The sequence below is a fragment of the Pan paniscus genome, chromosome 11 (genome assembly GCF_029289425.2).
Source record: "Pan paniscus chromosome 11, NHGRI_mPanPan1-v2.0_pri, whole genome shotgun sequence".
NCBI classification, from domain to species: domain Eukaryota; kingdom Metazoa; phylum Chordata; class Mammalia; order Primates; family Hominidae; genus Pan; species Pan paniscus.
In genome coordinates, this window is record NC_073260.2 from 14,397,066 (window position 1) to 14,422,782 (window position 25,717).

General features: G+C 39.7%; 2 protein-coding genes across 13 annotated transcripts in view; both read left to right on the forward strand.

Annotated features, from left to right (window-relative positions):
* The window catches only part of SCAI (suppressor of cancer cell invasion), a 201,378-nt gene extending 182,648 nt beyond the window's left edge, over positions 1 to 18,730 (forward strand). For 4 of the 8 annotated variants that reach the window (XM_034929041.3, XM_014346274.4, XM_063594211.1 and 1 more), the window contains one exon: positions 8,406 to 18,730. In XM_034929041.3, coding sequence (XP_034784932.1) covers positions 8,406 to 8,552 — 147 coding nt within the window. In that variant the 3' untranslated portion in view covers positions 8,553 to 18,730. The other 4 variants (XR_004664338.3, XR_004664339.3, XM_055117612.2 and 1 more) reach the window with 2 other exon arrangements.
* Positions 18,731 to 20,225: 1,495 nt separating this feature from the next.
* The window catches only part of GOLGA1 (golgin A1), a 62,727-nt gene continuing 57,235 nt past the window's right edge, over positions 20,226 to 25,717 (forward strand). Inside the window, exons 1-3 of one of the 5 annotated variants that reach the window (XM_003808047.5) lie at positions 20,226 to 20,374; positions 21,191 to 21,240; positions 22,458 to 22,747. In XM_003808047.5, coding sequence (XP_003808095.1) covers positions 22,613 to 22,747 — 135 coding nt within the window. In that variant the 5' untranslated portion in view covers positions 20,226 to 20,374; positions 21,191 to 21,240; positions 22,458 to 22,612. Of the gene's footprint in view, positions 20,506 to 21,190; positions 21,814 to 22,457; positions 22,748 to 25,717 lie in introns of all 5 variants that reach the window. The other 4 variants (XM_034929039.3, XM_008960132.4, XM_008960130.6 and 1 more) reach the window with 4 other exon arrangements.

The following is a 25,717-nucleotide window of genomic DNA, read 5'->3' on the forward strand; positions in this document are numbered from 1 at the left end:
GGGATGAGCCACCACGCCTGACACCATCTTATTTTTTAATGCATTTTGAAGTAAATTGCGGACGTCACCCACAAACACTTCATCATGCATATATGTAATATGTTTACTTTTTTTTTTTTTTAATGAGATGAGATCTTCCTATGTTGCCTAGGCTGATCTTGAACTTCTGGATTCAAGCTATCCTCCTGCCTCAGCATCAAACGTAGCTGGAACTATAGGCACATTGCCACTGCCCAACTACTAATTTTTTTTTTTTTTTTTTTTAATTTGAGACAGAGTCTCTGTCTGTCATGCAGTTTGGAGTACAGGGATGCAATTGTAGCTTACTGCAGCCTCAGTCTCCTGGGCTCAAGCAGTCCTCCTGCTTCTAGCCTCCTGAATAGCTGGGACCACCTGAGTACGGTGCACCAACATGCCCAGCTAATTTTTAAATTTTTTTGTAGAGATGGGTTTTGCTGCATTGCCCAGGGTGGCCTCAAACTTCTGGCCTCAAGCAATCCTCCCACCTTGGCCTCCCAAAGTGGGGTAATAGGCATGAGCCACTGTGACCCACCTACTAATTCTTTTTTATGTAAAGTTTACATACAGTGAAATGCACAAAATTAAAGTTTACCATTAAGTGAGTTTTGAGGAAATACATCTGTGTAACCTAAACCTTTATCAATTTATACAAGATAGCATCATTCCAGATTGTTCCTTCTATCCTCCTTTTTAGTCAGTCCAGTACCCATTACCCCAGAGGCTGTCACTCTTTTGATTGTTTTCACTCGAGATTACTTGCATCTGTTCGTGAACTTGACTCACACAGTATGGACTCTTGTGTAAACCTTCTGTGACTAAGCATTGCATTGTGCTTGAGATTCATTCCTGTTGTTTCAGATATCAGTAACTCATTCCTTTTTGTTACTGAGTAGTATTCCATTGTCTGAGCATACCACAGTTCAGGCATTCTCCTCCTGATGAATACATGGCAGTTGTACAGTGTTGGCTATTACGGGCCAGGGCACGGTGGCTCCTGTCTGTAATCTGAATACTTCAGGAGGCCAAAGCTGGGGTGTCACTTGAGCCCCAGGAGTTCCATGTTACAGTGAATTATGATCATGCCACTGCATTCCAGCCTGGGTGAGAGAGGGAGTTCCTGTCTTTAAATAAACAAATAGTTGGCTAATAGAAATAAAACTGCTTTTTATTATAAAAAGGCTTGTACAAGCCTTTGCACAGACATTTGTTTTGAATTTTTTTGGTCATAGTATTGGTATGTGTTTAGTTTTATAAGAAATTGCAGTGATTCCTCAGGGATCTAGAACTAGAAATACCGTTTGACCCAGCCATCCCATTACTGGGTATATACCCAAAAGATTATAAATCATGCTGCTATAAAGACACATGCACATATATGTTTATTGCGGCACTATTCACAGTAGCAAAGACTTGGAACCAACCCAAATGTCCATCAATGATAGACTGGATTAAGCAAATGTGGCACATATACACCATGGAATACTATGCATCCATAAAAAAGGATGAGTTCATGTCCTTTGTAGGGACATTGATGAAGCTGGAAACCATCATTCTCAGCAAACTGTCACAAGGACAAAAAACCAAACACCACATCTTCTCACTCATAGGTGGGAACTGAACAATGAGAACACTTGGACACAGGAAGGGGAACATTACACATCGGGGCCTATTGTGGGGTGGGGGGGATGGGGGAGGGATAGCGTTAGGAGATATACCTAATGTAAATGACGAGTTAATGGGTGTAGCACACCAACATGGCACATGTATACATATGTAACAAACCTGCATGGCACATGTACCCTAGAACTTAAATTATTTTATATATACATATATGTGTGTGTGTGTGTGTGTATATATATATATATATATATATGAAATTGCTAGACCTTATCTCAAAGTGGTTGTACCATAGTTACATTCCCACCAGTAGCTTTTGAAGGTTGCTTTTCATTCTTGCCAACATTGTTGTCAGACTTTTAAATCTGACCATTCTGATGGATATGTAGGGGTATTTAAAATTTCATCAAAATTTTTTTTTTTCATTTGAAATGCTTTTTTTTAAAATTTTATTATTATACTTTAAGTTTTAGGGTACATGTGCACAACATGCAGGTTTGTTACATATGTATACATGTGCCATGTTGGTGTGCTGCACCCATTAACTTGTCATTTAGCATTAGGTATATCTCCTAATGCTATCCCTCCCATTGAACAATGAGAACACATGGACACAGGAAGGGGAACAAAATTCTTAAAAAATAAAATTTCATCAAAATTAAAAGTTTAGTTGAATACAAATTGAAGCTACGATGAAAAATCTGAGTTTTTTCTTCTCTGATTTGTGTTTTTGTGTATTATCCCAGAAATCTTTACTTAAAGTTACAGAGATTTTGTTTTTTTGTTTGTTCTTTTTTTTTTTTTTTTTTTTTTGAGACTGAGTCTCACTCTGTCACCCAGGCTGGAGTGCAGTGGCACAATCTTGGCTTACTGCAACCTCTGCCTCCCGGATTCAAGCGATTCTCCTTCCTCAGCCTCCCGAGTAGCTGGTATTACAGGTGCCCACCACCACACCCAGCTAATTTTTTTTTTTTAGTAGAGAGGGGTTTTCACTATGTTGGCCAGGCTGATCTCGAATTCCTGACCTCAAGTGATGCCTCTGCCTTCACCTCCCAAAGTGCTGGGATTACAGGCGTGAGCCACCACGCCTGGCCTTCTCCTGTTTTCTTCTAGGAATTCTATAGTTTCAGCTTTTACATGTAGGTCTATGGTTTATTTTGAGTTAATTTTTGTTTAAAGTGTGAGATAAAGGTTAAAGTTTTTTAATATGCATATGCAGTTGTCCTAGTACCATATGTTGAAAAGATTTTTCTTTTCCCATTGAGTTACTTTGGTAACTTTGTTGAAAATCAATTAAGCATATATGTATAAGGATATTTCTGAACTCTAAATTCTCTTCCATTGATCTACAGGATTTGTCTCAAATACACTACTGCCTTTACTATTGTAGCTTTAAAAAAGTCTTAAAATCTGATAGGGAGAGTCCCCTTCCCCAAAAGATTTTTAGGTATTTTGGTTGTTTTAGTTCCTTTGTACGTCTATATAAATTTTAGCATCCATGTCACATTTTGCTTGGAATTGTATTAAAAATCTATATATAATTCACCCGTGGGGAATTACTATTTTAATAATATTGAATCTTCCAGTCAATAATAATGGTATATATCTTCATTTACTTATATGTTTAGTTTCTTTCACCAGGATTTTATAGTTTTTATCATACAGGTCTTGCATGTGTTTCATAAGTTATTCCAAAATATTTTATGTTCCAGTATGCTTTAAAAATTGAATTATTTGGCTGGACATGGTGGCTCATACCTGTAATCCCAGCACTTTGGGAGGCCAAGGTGGGCAGGTCACCTGAGGTCAGGAGTTAAAGACCAGCCTGGCCAACGAGGCGAAACCATATCTCTACTAAAAATACAAAAATTAGCTGTGTGTGGTGGCAGGTGCCTGTAATCCCAGCTACTCGGGAGGCTGAGGCAGGGAGAATCACTTGATCCCGGGAGGCGGAGGTTGTGGTGAGCCGAGGTCGTGCCATTGCACTCCAGCCTGGGCAACAGAGTGAGACTCCGTCTTTTTTTAAAAAAAAAAATTGAATTATTTGGCCAGGCGCGGTACCTCACACCTCTAATCTCAGCACTTTGGGAGGCAGAGGCGGGTGGATCACAAGGTCAGGAGTTGGAGACCAGCCTGGCCAACGTGTTGAAACCTCATCTGTACTAAAAATACAAAAAAAAAAAAAAAAAATTAGCCGGGTGTGGTGGCGTATGCCTGTAGTCCCAGCTACTTGGGAGGCTGAGGCAAGAGAATCACTTGAACCTGGGAGGCGGAGGTTGCAATGAGCCGAGATTGCACCACTGCACTCCAGCCTGGGCAACAGAGTGAGACTCCATCTCAAAAAAAAAAAAAAATTGAATTATTTTTATTTCATTTTTCAGTTGCTTGTTGCTAATACATAGAAATGCACTTTTAAAACACTGGCCTTGTGGCTGGGTATGCTGGCTCACTCCTTTAATGCCAGCACTTTGGGAAGCTGAGGCAGGCAGATCACTTGATCCCAGGAGTTGGAGACCAGCTGGGCAACATGGTGAAACCCCGTCTCTACAAAAAATACAAAAAATTACTTGGGCTGTGGTGGCACATGCCCATAGCCCCAGTTACCTGGGAGGCCGAGGTAACAGGATCACTTGAGCCTGGGAGGTCAAGGCTACCCTGAGTCATGATCATGCCACTGCTCTCCAGCCTGGGTGAAAGAATGAGAAACCCTTTCTTAAAAAAAAAAAAAGTACAGTTGACCTTGTGTCCTGCAGTCTTGCTAAATTTTGTTAGTTCTTTTAGCTTTTTTACATGTTCCTTAAAATTTTCTATATACAGGATCATGTCATCCATCCTTAAACAAAAAACAGCTTTACTTCTTTTTTTCCAATCTATATGCCTTTTATTGTTATTAGTGCTTTATATCAGGGCTAGGTCTTCTAGTAAAATGTTGAATAAAAGTAGTGAAAATGGACATCCTTGCCTTCTTCCTGATTTTAGGGGAAAGATGTTAGTCTTTAACCATAAATTATGATGTAAATTGTTGGTTATTCATAGATACCCTTTCTCAGATTGACTGAGCTCCCTTCCATTCTTAATTTACTAAGAGTTTGTATCAGGAATGGGTATGGATGATTCGCAAAACTTTTTTCTGCATCTACTGATCTAATATATTCTGTTAATGGAGTGAATAACATTAATTGATCTTTTAATGTTAAATCAGCCAGGCGCGGTGGCTCACGCCTGTAATCCCAGCACTTTGGGAGGCCGAGGTGGGCAGATCACCTGAGGTTGGGAGTTCGAGACCAACCTGACCAACATGGAGAAACCCTGTCTCTACTAAAAATACAAAAATTAGCCGGGCGTGATGGCGCATGCCTGTAATCCCAGCTACTAGGGTGGCTGAGGCAGGAAAATCTCTTGAACCCAGCAGGCGGAAGTTGTGGTGAGCCAAGATTGTGCCATTGCACTCCAGCCTGGGCAACAAGAGTGAAACTCCATTTCAAAAAAAAAAAAAAAAAAGTTAAACCAACCTTGCATAGCTATTAAACCCATTTTGTGGTCATATATTGTCCTTTTTGCATTGCTGGGTTGAATTTGCTAATATTTCATTATGGATTTTTATATCTGTTTTATGAATGATTTTGGTTTTTATTTTTCTCTTAATGTCTTCATGTGGTTTTGTTATCAGGATAGCGCTGACCTCATAAATTGAGTTGATATGTTCTTCATTCTCTTCTATTTCTTAAAAAGTTTGTTTAGATTAGAATTATTTCTTCCTTGAAGCCACCTGGGCCTGGAATTTTCTTTTTTAGGTTTAAAATTATGAATCCACTTTCAAAGGGCTGTTTATGTATTCTGTTACTTCTTAGTCAATTTTGATAATTTGTGCCTTGAAAGGCATTTATCTAATTTATTGGCATAATATTGTTTATAATTTTCCATTGTCCTTTTATTCCTGTAGGCACTGTAGTGATCTTTCATATCCCTTATTAGTAATTTGTTTTTTCTTTCTTTTTCTGTCTTGGTAAACTTCCATTAACTTTTGTTTTTTTCACTACTGTTTGTTTCTTTTTTTTTTCACTTATGTATGTATTTATTTATTTAAAAAAAATTTTTTTGAGACAGAGTCTCACTCTGTTGCCCAGTCAGGAGGGCAGTGGTGTGCTCTCAGCTCACTGCAACCTCTGCCTCCCGGGTTCAAGCGATTCTCATGCCTCAGCCTCCCAAGTAGCTGGGATTACAGGCACCCGCCACCATGCCCAACTAATTTTTGTATTTTTTGGTAGAAACTAAAAAATGAATAAGGCCATCACACCCGGCCTTATTTATTTTAAATTTTTGAGACAGTGTCTTGCTATTTTGTCAAGGCTGGCCTGGAACTCCTGGGCTCAAGAGATCCTCCCATCTCCATCCCCTGAGTAGCTGTTTCTCTTTTCTGTTTCATTTATTTCCATTCATACTTTATTATTCTTTCCTTTTTACTTTAATATATATTATAGTGTTTTAAGCTTAGATCTGAAACCTTCTCTTCTAACACAAGCATTTATCTTTAATTTTTTTTTTTTTTTTTTTTTTTAGACGGACTCTTGCTCTGTCGCCTAGGCTGGAGTGCAGTGGCGCGATCTTGGCTCGCTGCAACCTCCACCTCTTGGGCTCAAGCAATTCTCCTGCCTCACCCTCTCAAGTAGCTGGGTACTACAGATGTGCACCACCACACCCAGCTAATTTTTTGTATTTTTAGTAGAGATGAGGTTTCACCATGTTGGCCAGGCTGGTCTTAAATTCCTGACCTCAGATGATCCGCCTGCTTTGGCCTCCCAGTGTGCTGGGATTACAAGGGTGAGCCACCACGCCCGGCCACCTTTTATTTTTGACCACATATTATATGACTTATTTATATGGAATGTCCAGAATAAGCAAATTTTTTGATACCAGAAGCACATGCGCGGTTATCCAGGGCTGAGGGAGGGGACTGGGGCGAATGGGGGAGGGATCTGCTAAAGAATAAAGAGCTTCTTTTGGGGGTGACGAAATGCTCTAAAATTGGTTGTGGTGATAGTTAAACAACTTTCTGGATATACTAAATGCCACTGAATTGTATACTTTAAATGGGTGAATTGTATGGTATGTTAATTGTATCTTAAAACTGTTACTAAAAAAATACAAGGTGCCTCTCACTAGCTGTGTGACATTGAAGAGTGATCTCACCTTTCTTAGCCTTAGTTTACTTATCTGTAAAATGATAACAGAAGCTACCTCATGAGATTGCTGTGATGTTTCAGTGGGAGGATTGTGTAACTACTGAGCACAGAAGTACTTACCTTTTAAGCATTGCTTTAACTGTATAGTTTCAGTTTTAAAATTTATTCAGTTTGTTTTTTAACCCAAGCATGTGAATTATCTTGGCAGTGGTTTTATCTGCACTTGAATTCAGTGTATTCTGCTATTACTAGATGGAATGATATAAAAATGTCAATTTGTTCCATTTGATATTAAACTAAATTGAAGAGTGTTCTTTGTATCTTCTGTATTTTTGTTGATTTTCTGTCTGCTTTTTCAATTTCTGAAACAGTAGTATTTAAACCTCTAATTAGGGCTGGGTGCAGTGGCTCACGCCTGTAATCCCAGCACTTGGGGAGGCCCGAGGCGTGTAGATTGGTTGAGCTCAGGAGTTCAAGACCAACATGGCAAGACCCTGTCTCTACAAAAAATACAAAAATTAGCTGCGCATGGTTGTGCACACCTGTGGTGCCAGCTTCTTGGGAGACTGAGGTGGGAGGATTGCTTGAGCTCATTGCAAGGTTGCAGTAAGCCAGCCTGGGCAACACAGTGAGATTTTATCTCAAAAAAAAAAAAAAATTTATTTTTGTAATGTGTGAGTGAGTCCTATAGGTAGAGAGAAGTTAACATTTGTATGTATGAACTGTTGCATGAGATGTACAGAAAAGTAGCAACTTCTTCAGGAAATTTTAAATGTATGGCAGGATTATAGTTTATAGAACTTACCAAATGAAGAAGAATTTCTAGGCTGGGCACGGTGGCTCACGCCTGTAATCCCAACACTTTGGGAGGCTGAGGCGGGCAGATCACCTGAGTTCAGGGGTTCGAGACCAGCCTGGCCAACATGGTGAAACACCTGGGCTGGAGTGCAATGGCGTGATCTCAACTCACTGCAACCTCCGCCTCCCGGGTTCAAGCAGTTCTCCTGCCTCAGCCTCCTGAGTAGCTGAGATGACAGGTGCCCACCACCATGCCCGGCTAATTTTTGTATTTTAGTAGAGATGGGGTTTCAGCATGTTGGCCAGGCTGGTCTCAAACTCCTGACCTCATGATCTGCCCGCTTCGGCCTCCCAAAGTGCTGGGATTACAGGCGTGAGCCATGGTGCCCGGCTGCCCCAGCCTCATTTTAATTTCCAAAGCAATATCTTTTTATTTATTTAACATATACTTGTTGAAATTCTATATGTGTTAGGATTTTCCCCCCAGTAGCATGAATTATATGGTTTCCACATGATACAGAGCATAGTGTCTAGCAACAATAGGCCTCAGTAAACATTTGTGGAATAACTCACTAAATGAATATATTACATTGATTCATCTGAAACTGTCATTTTTAGAGGTCAAAATGGTTAAATATCAGCAATTCAATATTCAACAAATATATTAATAAGAATCATTCCAATATAAAAGTGAAAATACATATTACTCCTTGACACTGTTATCAATGTGTATAATTTTCTTTCATTAGACTACAAAACTTGACTTTTCTCTTCTTTGCCTACCAGGAAACACGAAATTATCCAGAATCATATCCACAACTGCCAAGGGATGAAACAGTGGAGAATCCTCATCTCCAGAAGCACATTTTGGAATTAGCATCCATTCTAGATGTTAGAAACGTGTTCTTTGAGAATACCATTGATGACTATTAAAACAAAAACCCTGTTGTCGAAACAAGTTTTCATTTTCCACAAATTTTAAATGGTGCAGTTTTCTAATGTGATAAGACACATAGTGGTGTTACTTAGTTTTTATTTTTTAATTTAGGGCCACCATTTTAAAAACAAAAAAATGTTCACACTTTTAGGGTAACTGTTTTAAAATGCAACCTTTCAGGTCTTTTAAAATCTTAACCTTGGAATTTTTATTTTTTGATTTTGAGGGATGGATATTTACCTCCAACTTCTAATCCTACACTCAAATAGTCACTATTCTCACCCTGAGAAGAGTAAATCATTTATTTTTGTATAATGAGGTAAATCCAACTCTTATACTTGGACCTAAGTTAAATGTCTGGATTTGGAAATATGTAATGGTTCATAATGATGAAGCTAGCCACCATGGACTACTGAAAATCAAGAACAGAGTCCCTCCATAATATATTTTTTCTCATTCCAACTTAGCTGGTAGAAAAATGTTTGATTCTTTGAAACATGATCAAGCCAGTTTTTGAAATCATTTAATTTCTTTCAATACTGTCATAATTTCAGAAATTGGATTGAATTGCATCTGAAAGCTACATCTTGATTGAGGACTTGAGGTGGTAATATTACTTGGAATGTATGAGTATTATGAGATTTATTTGCATATTTTCTTTGTAGTCTGTGAATGCTGGAAATGAAAAAGGAAACAACTTTGAAATATTTTAGTCAAAAACCATGTCATTGGTTTCATAATACAATGTCTCCAATAGGAATTCTATTTAAACTCTTGGTTTATGAGATCACATTTAAAGACTGGATTGATGTCTGTGACATAAAGTTTTAATTTTTTGCCTCATTCAAATTTATGAGACTTCAAAGTAATAGATGTTTTAAATTTTGGTAAGGGGTAACTGGGTGTTATGAAACCTAAAATGTAAGTTGATTTTGCATTGGTAATTTGGAAATAAGATTTATTAACATTCCCTGTATTTAGTATTTTATATTCATGCACAAAATTTTTATTATCTTAAGTAGGACTCAGTGTATATTATAAAGATTTTTCTTTTTTGTGTTTTCCTTCCCTGTCATTCCCTTTATAATTTCACAGTCACTTGCTATGAAGTCCTCCCTCCTTTTTGATTATGCAGCATTCAATTTCAGAAATCTATGAATGAAAAGGCCTTATACCTAATTTTCTGTACAGGATCACATCTGGCAGTCCCAGGAGAAGTGAGCTGATTGTTTTTGATATCTCTTTCCCATGGCCCTAAGTAAATTATACTCTAAATTTATTTATTTTTTTTGAGACAGAGTCTTGCTTTTGTTGCCCAGGTTGGAGTGCAGTGGTGCTATCTCGGCTCACTGCAACCTCCGCCTCCCAGGTTCAAGCAATTTTCCTGCCTCAGCCTCCCGAGTAGCTGGGATTACAGGTGCCCGCCACCATGCCTGGCTAATTTTTGTATTTTTAGTAGAGACGGGGTTTCACCATGTTGGTCAGGCTGGTCTCAAACTCCTGACCTTGTGATTTGCCTGCCTCAGCTTCCCAAAGTGCTGGGATTACAGGCGTGAGCCACCGCACCTGGCTATTATTTTTAACTTGGTTTTCATTTCTGGCATAGAGACTAATTTGAGTCTAAGTTATTCCCATTCCTGCTCTGATTTGCTGATTTTTCAAACCTGAAGTCCAAAGTTACTGTTTTGGGGTTTGGGGACTTGGGGAGTATTTTACTTTTTTTTTTTTTAAGAGACAGAGTCTTGCTTTGTTGCCCAGGTTGGGGTGCAGTGGTACATTCATGGCTCACTGCAGCCTCAAATTCCTGGATTCAGGCAATCTTCTCACCTCAGCCTCCCAAGTAGCTGGGACTACAGGCATGCGCCACCATGCCTGGCTAATTTTCTTTATTTTTTAATTTTTTGTAGAGACGTGGTCTCACTTTGTTGAGCAGGCCGGCCTCAAACTCCTGGGCTCAAGTGATCCTCCTGCCTCAACCTCCCAAAGTGCTAGGATTACAGGTGTGAGCCACTGTACCTGGCCTGTTTACTTTTTAAAAATTTTTTTGTTTGTTCTTTCAAACAGTATTTCAGAAAGCTTGGGAAAAGTTACCCTGGAAAGAGATTTCCTTTGCTAGTGGGTTTTCATTTTCAGGTAAAGACTGCTTTCCTTTTTTTTCAGTATCTTAATAAACTTCATAGCTTTCCTTTAGTAACAGTGTTCATTGAACTACAGCAATAGACTATCTTCAGTTTTCTGACCTCTTGTTTCAATTCCCCTTAAGTCCTGTGCCAGTTATGCTCCTACCAACACAGAGTTTCCTGTCCTCTAATGTTTAAAATAGTATTTACTGTTCTGAGCTTTATCCTCCCCCATTAAGCATAAAGAACACTGGTCTGAGAACTAGGAGACCTAAGTTCTAGTCCTGGCTTTCCTGGTAACTTAATCGTTATGCCCTTTGACAACTGTCTTCATGTCTCTGCTTGTTAGCACTCTCATCTGTAAAATGAAGAGGTTGGCCCAGGTCCTTTCCAACTCTGATTCTGTAATTTGGACTCTTGGTTCCAAAAATATTGATTTCCCCACTCCAACCACCAAGAGAACTATTTACCCTGTTTGTAGTGTACACAACCTTTTCTTTTGTAAGTCATATTTACCTAGATTTTGTTCAAGAAAATCTGGGTCCCACTTAGCTGTTTCAGAAACTAGTACAGACAGAGACTCTCCTGAGGAAATTAGAGCTTTTATGATTAGAAACATGCTTGTCTAAAAATGAGGGTCTTAGAAATCACAACATTGACCCTTATGACGTTGCCCCTTAAGCTAATAGTGTAATTCCTTACTGGTAGTTAAAAATCTAAAGTGGACTGAAGTGATCTTGAATCTTCAAAGAGAGGAAAACTGTGCTGGAAAATGTTATTGTTTCATTGATGCCTTCAAAAAAATGCGTATTAAACAAAGACTATACTCCAGATTTTCTTCTGGGCATTGGGGAAGCAAACAAAATAGACTTAAAAATCCTCGTGTTCATGAAGCTTACATTCTAGTAGAAGGAGTAAGGCAATAAACATAAGTAATTTATGTTAGAAAATGTTAAGTAGGATGGAAAAGCATAGATTATGGTAAGGTAAATCTTTTGTTTGTTTTCTTAAGAGAAGAACAATGTTTAAAAGAGTGATGAAGCAGGGCATGGTGGCATGACCCTATTAGTCCCAGCTACCTGGGAGGCCGAGGTGGGAGGGTCACTTGAGCCCAGGAGTTTGTGGCTGCAGTGAGCTGTGATTGCACCACTGCACTCCAGCCTAGATGACAAAGCAAGACCTCGTCTCTGGAAAAAAAGAAAAGAAAAAGTGATGATCAGGGTAGGCTTCATTAGGAGGGTCACATTTGCATGAACACTTTGCCTTTTCTTTCTTTTTATGAAAGTTTTAAACATAGTTTTTTTGTTTTTTGTTTTTGAGATGGACTTTCACTCTTGTTACTCAGGCTGCAGTGTGGTGGCAGGATCTCAGCTCACTGCAACCTCTGCCTTCCGGTTTCAAGTGATTCTCCTGCCTCAGCCTCCCCAGTAGCTGGGATTACAGGCATGTGCCACCACACCAGCTAATTTTGTATTTTGAGATGGGGTTTCACCATGTTGGTCAGGCTGGTCTCGAACTCCTGATTTCAGGTGATCCGTTGGCCTCGGCCTCCCAAAGTGCTGGGATTACAGGCATGAGCCACCACGCCCAGCCTAAACATACAGTTTAATAAATCCTCCTTGTACCTCACCCAGCTTCTGTATTTCTTTAATCAAGGGAGAAGAATTATCTAAAAGGACAGTTGCCCAATGGGCTTGAGCTGATAGTGGCAAAGAATTTCATTTTTTAAAAATGCATACCACCTGCCCTTTATAAAAAAATTTAAACCCTAATGTATTTAATTTTATAATTCATAAAAATTTAAATATTGGAACTAAGAACAGAGCAAAGCAAAGGGAAAAAGCACTCCTTTGTTTTCAAATTGCACAAACTGTCCCTGGAGATTCTGATAGTCTCTCATCTCTCTTAAGTATCACTGTAAACAACATAGAAAGCATAAGACTGCAAGAAGTCAGTTATACACAAAACAAAATGAAGCACAGTGGAATTTTCTCTTTCTTTATCTGTATATTTATGAAGTTGGTAAAGCAACTATCTTCTCTATTTTACAGAAGAGAAAGCTGAGACCCAAAAAGCTATTCATAGTGATAGAGCTAGAACTAAAACTCAGATCTCCTCATCTCAGCCCAGTCTTCTCAGTAGCTCAGACTGCTTTCTATAACGAACAAGAAAGAATAATTAGGGATTTGTATTTTGGCACAAAACAGTATCAAATTTTTGTTGTAAAAATCCACAAGTCTGACATTTTATCTTTTATTCTAGCCAGGATGTATTCTTCATTTGCATGTGTGTGTTTCTCTTAGAAAGTGGTGCTCTCAAACCTTTCAAAGCACAGAATTTATTGTACCCTGTTTATTTTTACCAAATTGAAATGTTTCAGGATTTCAGAAGCAAAGTGCAATCCAATTGTGGCTGGAGTTTTCCTGATAGAGGATCCGGGTGGTTCCCTCCCCTCCAACTTCTGGCTACTGCCCTTTATTTCCTTTGTGCAATAGAATTCCCTGAAACAGATTATGTGGTAATTATACTGATTTAGTCAGGATAATGGGAAAAGCGACAAATCAGATTTATGTATTAGGTATTATGGAGCTTTCTTTAGCACTCTCCTCCAAGTTTAATCTCTGACATGTGTGATAGAGTAACTTTCTGTCTCTGAGAAGCAGTTTGGACCCAGCTGAAAAATTTTATTTATGGAGACTTGTAATCAGCCTGATATACAGAGAACACTCTGGACTGGAAATATAGTCAGGTACCAAGGTCTGCTAATTTGGCCATTGCCAGTGATTCAAAACCACCTCCCCACCCTGAGTAAAAGATTTGATATGAATATGAATGCTATGAGTCTCCTGGTGATGTTTTGGGTGTATATGTTCCTGTGTGTGTTTGGAAATCATAGAGGGTATTTACCTTGAGGGCTCTTTTGTTGACCTTATTTATTTGAAATTCTTATTTTATTTGTAATGGCATATGTATATTTTTGTGATGCTACATGCAATCTCTGTGTATACTTTTTGTATATATGTGTACATATTTGTAAATATATTGGTATGCAATGATACAGTATGTGTATATTATGTACCCATACCCATTGTGGGCTGAATTTATTTAAGTTCTGTGAGGACATCCTAGTGGCATTGTTCATGCTGCTGTAATTAGGTTGTGGCTGTATCTCATTCATAAGCCTCTATTTTGAGAGGCTTGTGTTTGGATAAAATGGGCTAATTTGGAGTTGAAATTAGGATATGAAGATCTTAACAGAAAGCTGGATATTTATTCTTAGCTTTAAAATCACCTGCAAATTTTTATTTAAACTGATGATAAATTAGTGATATAACCTGAAAAACCTAAGTATGTGAAACTGAGACACCAGCAGATTCTTAGGCTGTAGTAGTCCTTTATTTTCTTGATCCATATTTAAGTATTATTACTGAGTAGTAAATTATGTATATTGGGGCTTAATAGGCTGTGGAAAAAAATTGCTTTAATCACATTTAAAAACATAGGAAAATGTCCATTAAATAGGGGAAATATATTCCCAGTTGTCATTTTTATGCCTCATACTGAATTTTGATTTTGGAACAATTTTTCTTTCATCAGTGTTTTATGTGTCTCTATGAGGCAGAAAAGGGGGCATTAGCTAAGGGATGGCCTAACCTAAGTAGGATAGGATTTAGTGAGGAACGGGAGGTTGTTAATTTGTATATTTGCAGCAGCTATGATTAATTTAGTCCTGTCTTGGCATTTCCGGCTACAGATTTTTTCTTACTGGACTTGCATATCAAAGGTGAGTAGGCTCATCTGAGAAAATGCTTCCACTGAATAAAATGCCTTCACTCGTATTGCTGTGTCTCTATGAGACCACCTGTGTTCTGCAAGTTGATGATATATTCGCACATGAAGTAGAGTTTTTAATATTAGATGCATGGTGTGCTATAAAAATCTGGGCCTTCAAACCTCTCCCAAGGATGATAGGGTTGGGGAGGATAAGAGGATAGTAAATACGTGCAATGCCAATTTGTGAACCTATAGAATGTTGCCAAGTATCAATGTTTGGTTACTTCAGTTGACATATTTATTTGCATGAAAGAGTGTAGGAGATGTTTAATATACACTTAAATACATTCACTGCAGAAATTAAGTAGAGGTTATTTTTGCATGATAAAATGTAACTGCAAAGCAACTTTTTACACCAGTATTCTTTGGAAGATTAAATCTATCTGATCCAATATTATCTTAAAATAGAGAAATTATCTCAGGAGTCTGTTTTACCACCCAAACAGATGTTACATTTGCTGATTCATTATATTTTAAATAAAACAGCCAACTATTCATAAGACTTTTCAATTACAGTATTAAATTCAGAAATAATTATAACAGCCTTTTTCTTGAATAAATATTAAAATTTGGTAATTTATTATTTCTGAAAAATCAGTGAAAACATCCATAGGATCTGATGCTTTGTTGTTTGAATAACCAAATCATTGTTTTTGCACTGGAGAGTAGTAGAGCAGATATTATACCATTTAAAATTCATGGAACTGACTCAGGCTCCTTGTGGATATTAATTTGAGGACAGTAGTGGTAATCAAAAGTACAGTAGAAAACACTTGACATTGTGAATGTGACCTCTGACCCCAACCTTTGTAAAGCCAATAACTTTGAGGTTGAATAAGGTAACACTTGCTTAGAAAACCCAGCCCTTTCCCCCAGTCTCCTGCGCTCTTATACATTGATACTTTACAACTATTTTTGCTGTACCTCTCAGTCTTTCCTGGATAATGGGACCACTTAAAAAAAAAAAGTGATTCATCTTCCTCAAACTAGAATTTCAAAGCCTAATACTACACTATGTTCCAGCTTCACTGAGTTTTGAACAAAAAGACTTAAGCATGCCTTGTGTTTAAGGAAAAATAATTGATGTGTGAATGGAATCAATCACCTATTGACGGGAAGGGTGTCAGGATGATGTAGGGTGATATGCCTTTAATTGGATAAAGAGAACTGTATTAAGTATAACTAATTTAATAACTGATTGAAGCACCATTCTTAATTTTAAAATATTTTTGTTAATTTCTTTTGTGGTTTTAAAAATTAATAATTTTTTTTTTTTTTGAGATGGAGTTTTGCTCGTTGCCCAGGCTGGAATGCAATGGTGCGATCTCAGCTCACTGCAACCTCCGCCTCCTGGGTTCAAGAGATTCTCCTGCCTCAGCCTCCCAAGTAGCTGGGATTACAGGCGTGTGCCACCACGACCAGCTAATTTTGTATTTTTAGTAGAGATGGGGTTTCACCATGTTGGCCAGGTTGGTCTCGAACTCCTGACCTCAAGTGATCCACCCGCCTCGGCCTCCTAAAGTGCTGGGATTACAGGTGTGAGCCACTGTGGCCGGCCTAAAAAAAATTCTTTTTAATAGTTATCAGACTACTCTAACCAGTGCCATGTTTAAACATACTTGGACAATAGACTCAGTTTTTTTAATAGTTTGAAGTACATTATATTAAAACTACAAACTCACTTATTCAAGCCTAAATTTCATCATAGACTATAAATTGGGTATCAATTTCCTATTTTGATGGACAATTCCAGTCTATCTACTATGACAATCATCTTTTTAGGTGTAATATTGTTTAAGACATAGGTAATTTTAGGTTTTATACTTTTCTCCTAGGCTTATGGAATGAAAGCTAATAGGATATCACTTTCAGAATGAAATAGGGAATTATGGCTAGCCTTCTTATAGGGCTGCCGTAAATGATACTTAAATGTTTGTTATATCACTGATTTTCTTTTCTCTTCTGAAGCTGTTGTGAATGTCCACTTTGCCATAATTGAAAGTTGAGATTTGTAAACATTACAATTTGAACCATAAATTTTCTCAAACATGAAATCAGTATGAATAAGTATAAAATTTGAAATGATCATACATGAGAATCCCAAAAGTAAATACTTCCAAACCATAAAGGGATAACCACTGTATTTTTAAAAAGATTATTCCCACCCTTAAAGAAGCATGCTACTAATTGCTTTTTTTCTAAATTAAAACTATGTACTGTGGTAAATTAAAAATCTGCAGGAAAAATTGCTTAGTGTTTTAGCACAATAAGAATTTTTATTACTCAGGAGTTGGAGACCAGCCTGGGCAATACAGTGAAACCCTGTCGCTACTAAAATACAAAAAAAAAAAAAAAATTAGCCAGGCATGGTGGTGTGCGCCTGTAATCCCAGCTACTTGGGAGGCTGAGGCAGGAGAATTGCTTGAACCTGGGAGGTGGAGGTTGCAGTGAGCCGAGATCGTGCCATTGCACTCCAGTCTGGGTGACAGAGCAAGACTCATTCTCAAAAAAAAAAAAAAAAAAAGGAATTTTTATTACTATTTCCTGAAGAATGGTTTTTGTTAACTTGTTACTGTATCATTAAAAAGACCTTCTAATGGTTCAGTACAATAATCTAGAACTTGATTTATGTGGCTTTTTATAGTTATCTGAATGCATTCCTTTTGCCACATAGACCATATGGCTAGTTCTCCAACTGTTTTTTTGCTTGTTTTTAATAAACCTTGCTGTTCAACAATCAGAGAAACCTTTAGATTTTGGATGATTCTTCCAGTTGAGGTAGAAACGTCTTAGATAATAGGAAAGGCAAATACAAAGTCCTAACATTTTCATAGTAGAGTTTACAAGTAAAATAACTTATCCATATAGGTTATCTTCGTTGTGTAGCACCAGTATAAATAGTGATTTCATTAATCATTGAATCAGATGAAACAGTTATAAATCACTTTTTACTTTGTGCTAAGAATTATTGTAATTTCAGGACACTTTATTATTTCCTCTGAGCAGTTTCCATTGGAAGGTTGAGTTTCCCTTTTTTAAATTCTAATCATCACTAAAGGTTAAGATAATCAAATAGGAGTTAAAATAAGTTATGTTTGATCTTTTTCCCTTGAAAATAATGCTGAACTTATTGTCTACATTCTGATTATTAGGCAGAAATGCACTTGTTTAAATCATAGAAGTAATTCATTTGGAGGATATAATTACTCGATTTTCTAGTGGTGTGAAATACTTTTTAAAAATTGTGCTTGTCTGTAACTGAAATGTTATAGAATTGTAACACTATAGGGATTATAGAGTTATATTAGCTCTCCTCAAGAGACTGAAGCACAATATTTTTCATGTAACAGTTCTTATCCAAGTGCTGCTAATCTGTCGTGCAAATAATGAAGCTATTTGGTTGCCTATTTAGCTATTCACAAATCACTGTAATCTTTGAAACAATCTTGTCGTTCATTTGTATTAATATTTGGATATTGTGAGTTAATACTTTAGAAAAAAATCCATCAACTCAGCCCCGTTAGCAAAACTGTTTGGATTCATAGTTTTTATATGTGTTAACAGTAGAATAAATTTTGAAGGGGCTATTTACTACCAATGACTAAGGGGGAAATTATACTGTCACTATCATTTGACTTGAACATTTGTGGTATTGTAAAAGTCTTGTCAGTTGTGTTCTAAATTGCTTAAGCCATACGTTCTCTTAAACAGGATGTTTTTTTCTTCCTTTCCAGCAGCCTTTTTCTTCTTTGTCTGTTATGGTTAATACTCCATAGATTTTAGAAACTGAGAAGTTCTTGAAACATTTTATTTTCTTGAGTTCATCACTTTTGACTCTTGTATGAGATGTGATTTGTCATAAAAGATAGCCTTTCACTACTTCACTAAATGAATTTCAGAGTAAACACTGTGATTCTGCAGAGCGGATTCAGTAGGCTTTCCAATGTTTTCTCCTGCTATACAGTGCCTACCACCTTGAGGGCACTTCAGTACTAGAGGATGAAAACTGAAACGTTGTTTTGATGTTTATTGAATAACGAGATTAGAGAATATTTGATTTTTGTTGTCAGTGTATTAAAGAAATTTTCACATTGATAAATGTTCTCTAGGAATGTGTCTACATTCATCAGGTGTGAACTCTTGTACATGAATTTTGTACCTTGAATCCACATATATATTAAGTGTATCATCAATATAAAAATAAACATTATTTGCTTAAAGTTTTTGGTACTTTTTCGGTATTGACCGCTGAACTGTTAGGGTTTGCTTCATTCAAATATCTCAGAGGCTTTGAACTATCTTGGGGTTGATGCTTCTTGTTAGTTTGTCAATGTTTGAATCCTGGTTTTGGTTTTTTCCCTGCCCTGCTCCTGCTGGTCAGAACTGGAACACGCGAAGGAAGGGACTGTTGAAGAATTGGGTGGAATCTGCTTATTCTTGGGCTTGTGTTGAGTCTGGGGATGGAACCAGAGTTCCTTAAGGTGGAATGGCTGGCTTGGCATTGACGAGTTCAGGGACCTGACTTAGGGTACTGATTTGGACCGTGACTTTTTGTTTGAGATAGAGTTTCGCTCTTGTTGCCCAGGCTGGAGTGCAATGGCGCGATCTTGACTCACTGCAACCTACACCTCCCGGGTTCAAGCGATTCTCCTGCCTCAGCCTCCCAAGTAATTGGGATTACAGGCATGGGCCACCATGCCCGGCTAATTTTGTATTTTTAGTAGAGACGAGGTTTCGCCATGTTAGGCTGGTCTGAACTCCTGACCTCGGGTGAACCACCCGCCTCGGCTTCTCAAAGTGTGGGGATTACAGGAGTGAGCCACCGCGCCCGGCCTGGACTGTGACTTGGAACAAGATAGTTTTTCCTCTTTTGTTTTTTTTATTTTCCTACTGCCTGCATGATTGCTATTTATTTAAAGAGACGGAGTCTCGCCACGGTGCCCAGGCTGGTCTGGAAGCCCTGGTCTCAAGAGATCCTCCCACCTCGGTCTTCCGAGTAGCTGGGACCACAGAAGCGCGCGCCGTGCACTTTTGATGTTTTCAACTTTCTTCCTAAGCAGAAAGGAGACGGCCCAGCAGCGGATGGTGAAGCTAATCCAATATAGTGAGCTGCCACCAGCGTTTTTAAGTGCATTACATAGTAAGAACGTGGTTCTGCTGGACGTTATGTACTCGGTTGCGATATAAAACGCATCATCTACAGTAGGTGACAGGCGCCAAAGTCTAAAAACTGGTCTCAAGGTGTAAGGTCCCAGGACTAGTTTCTGGAGCTACTGGCTTGTGAGTGAAGCTGGAGGCGCAGACTTCCCGGGTCACACGGTGGCAAGGCAGCTGCCTAGGGTGCGGCGGGACCCGGCGGCGCGGGGGGGCGCCTGGCCAAGCAGCGCAGCCCCGGCCGGGTTTGTAGCCAGCACAGCACAGCGGGGCCTGTGGCACCGACTGGGTTCTTTTACTTTTGACACGAAGCCCCTCCCACTTACCACGCTCTGCACGCGCCCCTGTTAAAATAGAAAAAGACCGAGAGGCCTCGGAGACTCAGTCATCATCTGCGGCTCTGGCCGCTCGCTGACGTGGCGAACTGGGCTGAGGGAGCGCCCGGCTGGGCACCCGAGAACTCCAGCCGTTCCGGCCCAACCGCCGCTCAGAGGTGGTAACTGTAGCCGCCAAGGCCGCGCACGGGCGCATGCGCGCGTCGGACCAACCCCCCCCTCCCACCCCGCGCAGTCACTTCCGGCGCGCTGGGAGACGTGCGGTTCCGGGTCGCTGCTCGGCTCGCCGGCTGGGCGGTGGGGGTTGGTGACGCGGGCAGGGGCTCACGAGAGGCCCGGGAGGCGGGGCTTTGCTGGCTGCCCAGAGAGAGGCAGGTGCGCGGGCCAGGACTCCGGGAATGCGAGCAGGCCCCTTATTCTCCCAGTGGCCTCGGTCTGTCCTCACAGCGGCCCGGTCAGGGTTGCCCGAGCCCCAAGGCGGGGGGCGGCACCGGGGTGCTGAAAGGGTGAGAGTGGGGGCGGAGGCGGGCTGCCCCGGCCTGGGAGTCTGGAGCCTAGGGTTCCGGGATTCCTCCCTGCGCGACTTTGGACAAGTCGCTCCTCCTCTCTAGGGCTCAGTTTCCCTGCTGTCAAATGGGAGAGATGTTGGATCCTTCCTTTCTTTGACAGTCCAAAGCACGGGCGGGGCTGGAGGTAGCCTGAGGGAGTGAGATCCAAACTGCCGTGGCAGGCACCTGCCTGCCTCCCTGGGGGTTAGACATCTGTCTTTACCCAATTTTGCCTTGCTTTTTGTCAGTGCAAATCCGTGACCAGACAGCCCAGGGTCTGGCCAGGTAAACAGTGAGTGAGTGTAGTAATCAACTGAGAAATAAATACTGGCTCCAGGAAAACTTAACCTCATTCAAATTGTTTTGCTCAGGGCTCCCAGGGAGAAGTGAATTTAGGCACCCGCTGCGGTGATCAATTCTGTTCTATGCGCTTGTAAGTGAAGCTCTTAGGCAAAAAACAAATTCATAGGAGATCAGGGTTAGGGAGGGTATCCCATTGAGAGTTGTGACAGGTTTTCTTACCCCCTTTAATCCTTCTTCTGCCCCTCCTCTTCCTTCACTTCTTCCCCCTATCCCCACCCAACATTTTGGCCGTACACTTGAAAAGAAATACCCAATGCATTTTATCTTTGTCTTCATGCAGGACAGAATGCTTTGACCTCCAAGCTGTTTTAAATCTAGTAGATAAGCCAGGTGAGTAAGTGGTTTACACACATTGAAAGTAAAGTTTCTGAAGAATTGTACAGCCTTAATGGAGGATCTGAAGTGGTAAGATAGCATTTGTGTATCTCAGAGCAGAGCTTAGGTATCCTCCACAAAACATGGAAAGTTAAGATTGGAACCAGAATATTAGTGTTTTATACACCATTAGGAGGAAAAGATTTTTGAATCTTACTTTGAATATCATGTCAAACATTCTTAAGAAAAGAAACTGTGAGGCCAGGCGCAGTGGCTTATGCCTGTAATTCCAGCACTTTGGGAGGCCAATGCAGGTGGATCATCTGAGGTCAAGAGTTTGAGACCAGCCTGACCAACACGGAGAAACCTCGTCTCTACTAAAAATATAAAATAAGCCGGGCATAGTGGCGCATTCCTGTAATCCCAGCTACTCGGGAGGCTGAGGCAGGAGAATCGCTTGAACCCAGGAGGTGGAGGTTGCGGTGAGCCGAGATCGTGCCATTGCATTCCAGCTTAGGCAACAAGAGCGAAACTCCATCTCAAAAAAAAAAAAAAAAGAAAGAAAGAAAGAAAATAAACTCATTGGAGGTAATTTTATCAAACTCAAAACCACACAGCGTCTCTAGAAAATGTTCAAGGATATCAGATACTTATATAATAGAGTTGTCTGGTGTGTCTTCTTTTTTCTGTTACCAGCTTTTCCTATTGGACAGTTGATTGCAAACCATCCTGAAACAGTAGGATATTACACCTTTTACATATTGAATTACATATTGAATTACATATGAATTGAATTACATGCATTTTTGTCTTCAACTTAACACTAAACTGTAGTTAAGCTTATTGGAGGAAGGATTTGAAATCATTAAGTCATGAATATATGATGTTGATGTCTGCTCTGGGACATTTTACCAAGTGTGTTATATGTCATAGCCAACATGTAATTAAAAAAAAAAAGTAGAGATTTGTGAATCAGAGTCCTCTGTTCAAATACCAGCCCTTCCACTTAGCCACACAATCTTTGGTAGGTTACTTCATCTCCTTGAGACTGGGTTTCTTCATCTGTATATGCATATGAAGCACCTGAGTGCTTTTTAAATGTTTAGTAATTGTGTTCTATAAGTGTACATGTAAGTTATGAAACTTAGTTTTGAAATCCAAAACTTAACAACTCAGATGCGAAATCTTTCCAATGTTTAACTTTTGAACTGTCTCTTTCATCTGATTTATAGATCCTGTGTTGCCGTAAGCCCTTGGCCCACATTTAAGTGGGAATGCAGCTAGCTTGGATGTCTGAAACTTTGTAGGCGCCTCTGTCTGAATCCTGAACACAGGCACCAGGACTACTGAGAGCTCGTCATCCGTGCAGGATAGCCACACAGCAAACATGTTTGCAAAACTGAAGAAGAAAATTGCAGAAGAGACTGCTGTTGCTCAGAGGCCAGGAGGTGCTACTAGGATCCCACGGTCTGTGAGCAAGGAATCAGTTGCCTCAATGGGAGCTGACTCAGGAGATGACTTTGTAAGTACCTTTACTTAAGAAATAAAGACACTTTTGCAGGGTATTCTTCCAATAAATATTTTAAATTGCTTGATTATTTCATACCTTTCATGGTTTATAGCTGTACAAGAGCCTGTACATCTGATTCTTCTTACTCTGAGGTACCTTTTTGTTAATGTTTGGTTTGTAAATGTTAAGGTACTCTATTTTTTTCCTTATTTTTCTGTGAGTTCCTCTCCATATTCTCTCCAGTGTCCTCTTGTACTGTTTTTCCATCTATATACCTTATACATCTTCTTTTGCATTTCATTTCTGAAAATGTCTGGGCCTGTTTTCATTGCAGACATATATACTTATATAACAACTAAGTCATTGCTGCTTAACAAGGTCTCTGAGTTGTGGTATGGGGTTAGCAAGAGTGCATTGTTGTATTGGAACGATTGTGGGAAAGATGGCCCCAGTGATTACAGTATGTTTCTTTTTTTCTTTTTTCTTTTTTTCTTTTTTTTTTTTTTTGAGATGGATTCTCGCTCTGTAGCCCAAAGTGGAGTGCAGTGGCCTGATCTCGGTTCACCACAACCTCTGCCTCTGGGGCTCAAGCAATTCTCGTGCCTCAGCCTCCCGAGTAGCTGGGACTACAGGTGTGTTCCACCATGCCTGGCTAATTTTTTGTATTTTAGTAGAGACAGGTTTTCACCATGTTGCCCAGGGTGGTCTCAAACTCCTCAGCTCAGGCGATCCGCCCACCTTGGCCTCCCAAAGTGCTGGGATTACAGGCGTGAGCCACCATGCCCAGCCTACAATATGTTTCTTATTAGTAAAATACATTTGTGACTATAAGATTTCAAAAAATGAAGATGTTGCTATATGAGGGAAATGTCATGCTTAAAAAATAAAGTGTGGCTTTTGCATATGACAGGATCCTCTTAAGTTAGATAAATTTCTTTTCTTTTCTATTTTTTTTTTTTGAGACAGAGTCTCACTCTGTCAGCCAGGCCGGAGTGCAGTGGCATGATCTCAGCTCATTGCATCCTCCACCTCCCGGGTTCAAGCAATTCTCCTGCCTCAGCCTCCCAAGTAGCTGGGACTGCAGGTGCCCACCACCACACCCGGCTAATTTTTTTTTGTTTTTTGTTTATTGTTTTTGAGATAGAGTCTCGCTCTGTCACCTAGGGTGGAGTGCAGCAGCACAATCTCGGCTCACTGCAACCTCCATCTCCCGGGTTCAAGCGATTCTCCTGCCTCAGCCTCCTGAGTAGCTGGGACTACAGGCACCCGCCACCACGTCCAGCTAATTTTTGTATTTTTAGTAGAGACAGAGTTTCACTGTGTTGGCCAGGCTGGTCTGGAACTCCTGACCTCGTGATCCTCCCGCCTCGGTCTCCCAAAGTGCTAGGATTACAGGGGTGAGCCACCACACTTGGCAATAAATTTCTTTAAAACTCATTTATAATGCTGGATATATATATAAAAGAATGTATGTAATATATATGTAAAGTATAAAGCATAAAGTAAATCTATCACTCATCTGAAGAGAGAGAACACTATCAATTCTGTTAAGCCACTTATATGTTTCTTCCAATTTCCTCTACCCAATTTAGGATAGCATAACCACTATTCTAAATTTTGTATTTTTCATTTACTTGCTTTTTAAAATATCTTACCAGATATGTATGTATTCATAAACAATTTATTATTTAATACTGCTTGTTTTTGAAGTTATAAAAGTTGCACACTGTAGACTTCTTGGATTTCCTTTTTTAAAATTTAATTCAACATGCTTATAAAATGCATCCATGTTACAGGAAGCTGTGGTTCATTTATTTTTACTGCTGTATAAGATTCCAGGCTGGACACAGAAGCTCACGCCTGTAATCCCAATGCTTTGGGAAGCTAAGGCAGAAGGACTGCTTGAGGCCAGAAGTTCAAGACCAGCCTGGGCAACATAGCGAGACTGCATCTGTACAAAAGTTTTGTTTTTTTTTTTAATTTGCCTGGTTGGTGGTGGTATGCCTGTAGTCCTAGCTTCTTGGGAGGCAGAGGCAAGAGGATCGCTTGAGCCCAGGAGTTTGGGATTGTAGTGAGCTATGATCGTGCCACTGTACTCCAGCTTAGGCAACAGAGCAAGACTCTGTCTCTAAAGATTTTTTTTAAAAAAAAGATCCCAGCATTTGAAAAGGCCACATTTAATCTCTGTCTTCTCCTGGCGATAGACATTTGAATTGTTTCCATTGTCAGATGAGTCTTCCTCCTGCTTTCTTGTACTGCCTGGATCCCAGGTCAGATTACATGGCAGAAGCTATTAGGTTATCGGGATGGAGCAATAAGATTACCAGATCTACATTATCACTGGCTCCTATATTTAAGAGGAAATATAAGCACACATTTGAGCATCGGGCTGAAGGATGTAGTTTTAAGGCTGGGTTCTGTGACAGAAGGACCTGTTTTGCCTTCATGCTGACGCGCTAAATGAAGTCTTTTATTTAGTAATGTATTCCAAATACAGAGATTGACCCAGATTCAGGAAGTAATTTATTTTGGGATTTCTCAAGTTTTGAACTTAATACAACCTGATCCTCAGTTCCTGTCTCCAGACCCTTATATCCAACTGCATATGTTTCTCCAAACAGATCCCTCCTCTGTGGCATCTCAAATTCTAAATGAACAAAATTGAATTCATTATTTCCATCTCCAAATGTGCACCTTCATCTTCCCAAGTCACCAGCCAGAAACCCTGGAGGTAGTTTAGACTCTTCCCTCCTTTCACTTCTTGGTGTCCAATCAGTCAACACGTATTATGGCTTCTATTTCTTTCTTTCTTTTTTTTTTTTTTTTTTTGGAGACAGAGTCTTGCTGTGTCGCCCAGGCTGGACCCTGGGTTCAAGCAATTCTCCTGCCTCACTCAGCCTCCCAAGTAGCTGGGACTACAGGCACACACCACCACACTTCGCTAGTTTTTTGTATTTTTAGTAGAGATGAGGTTTCACCGTG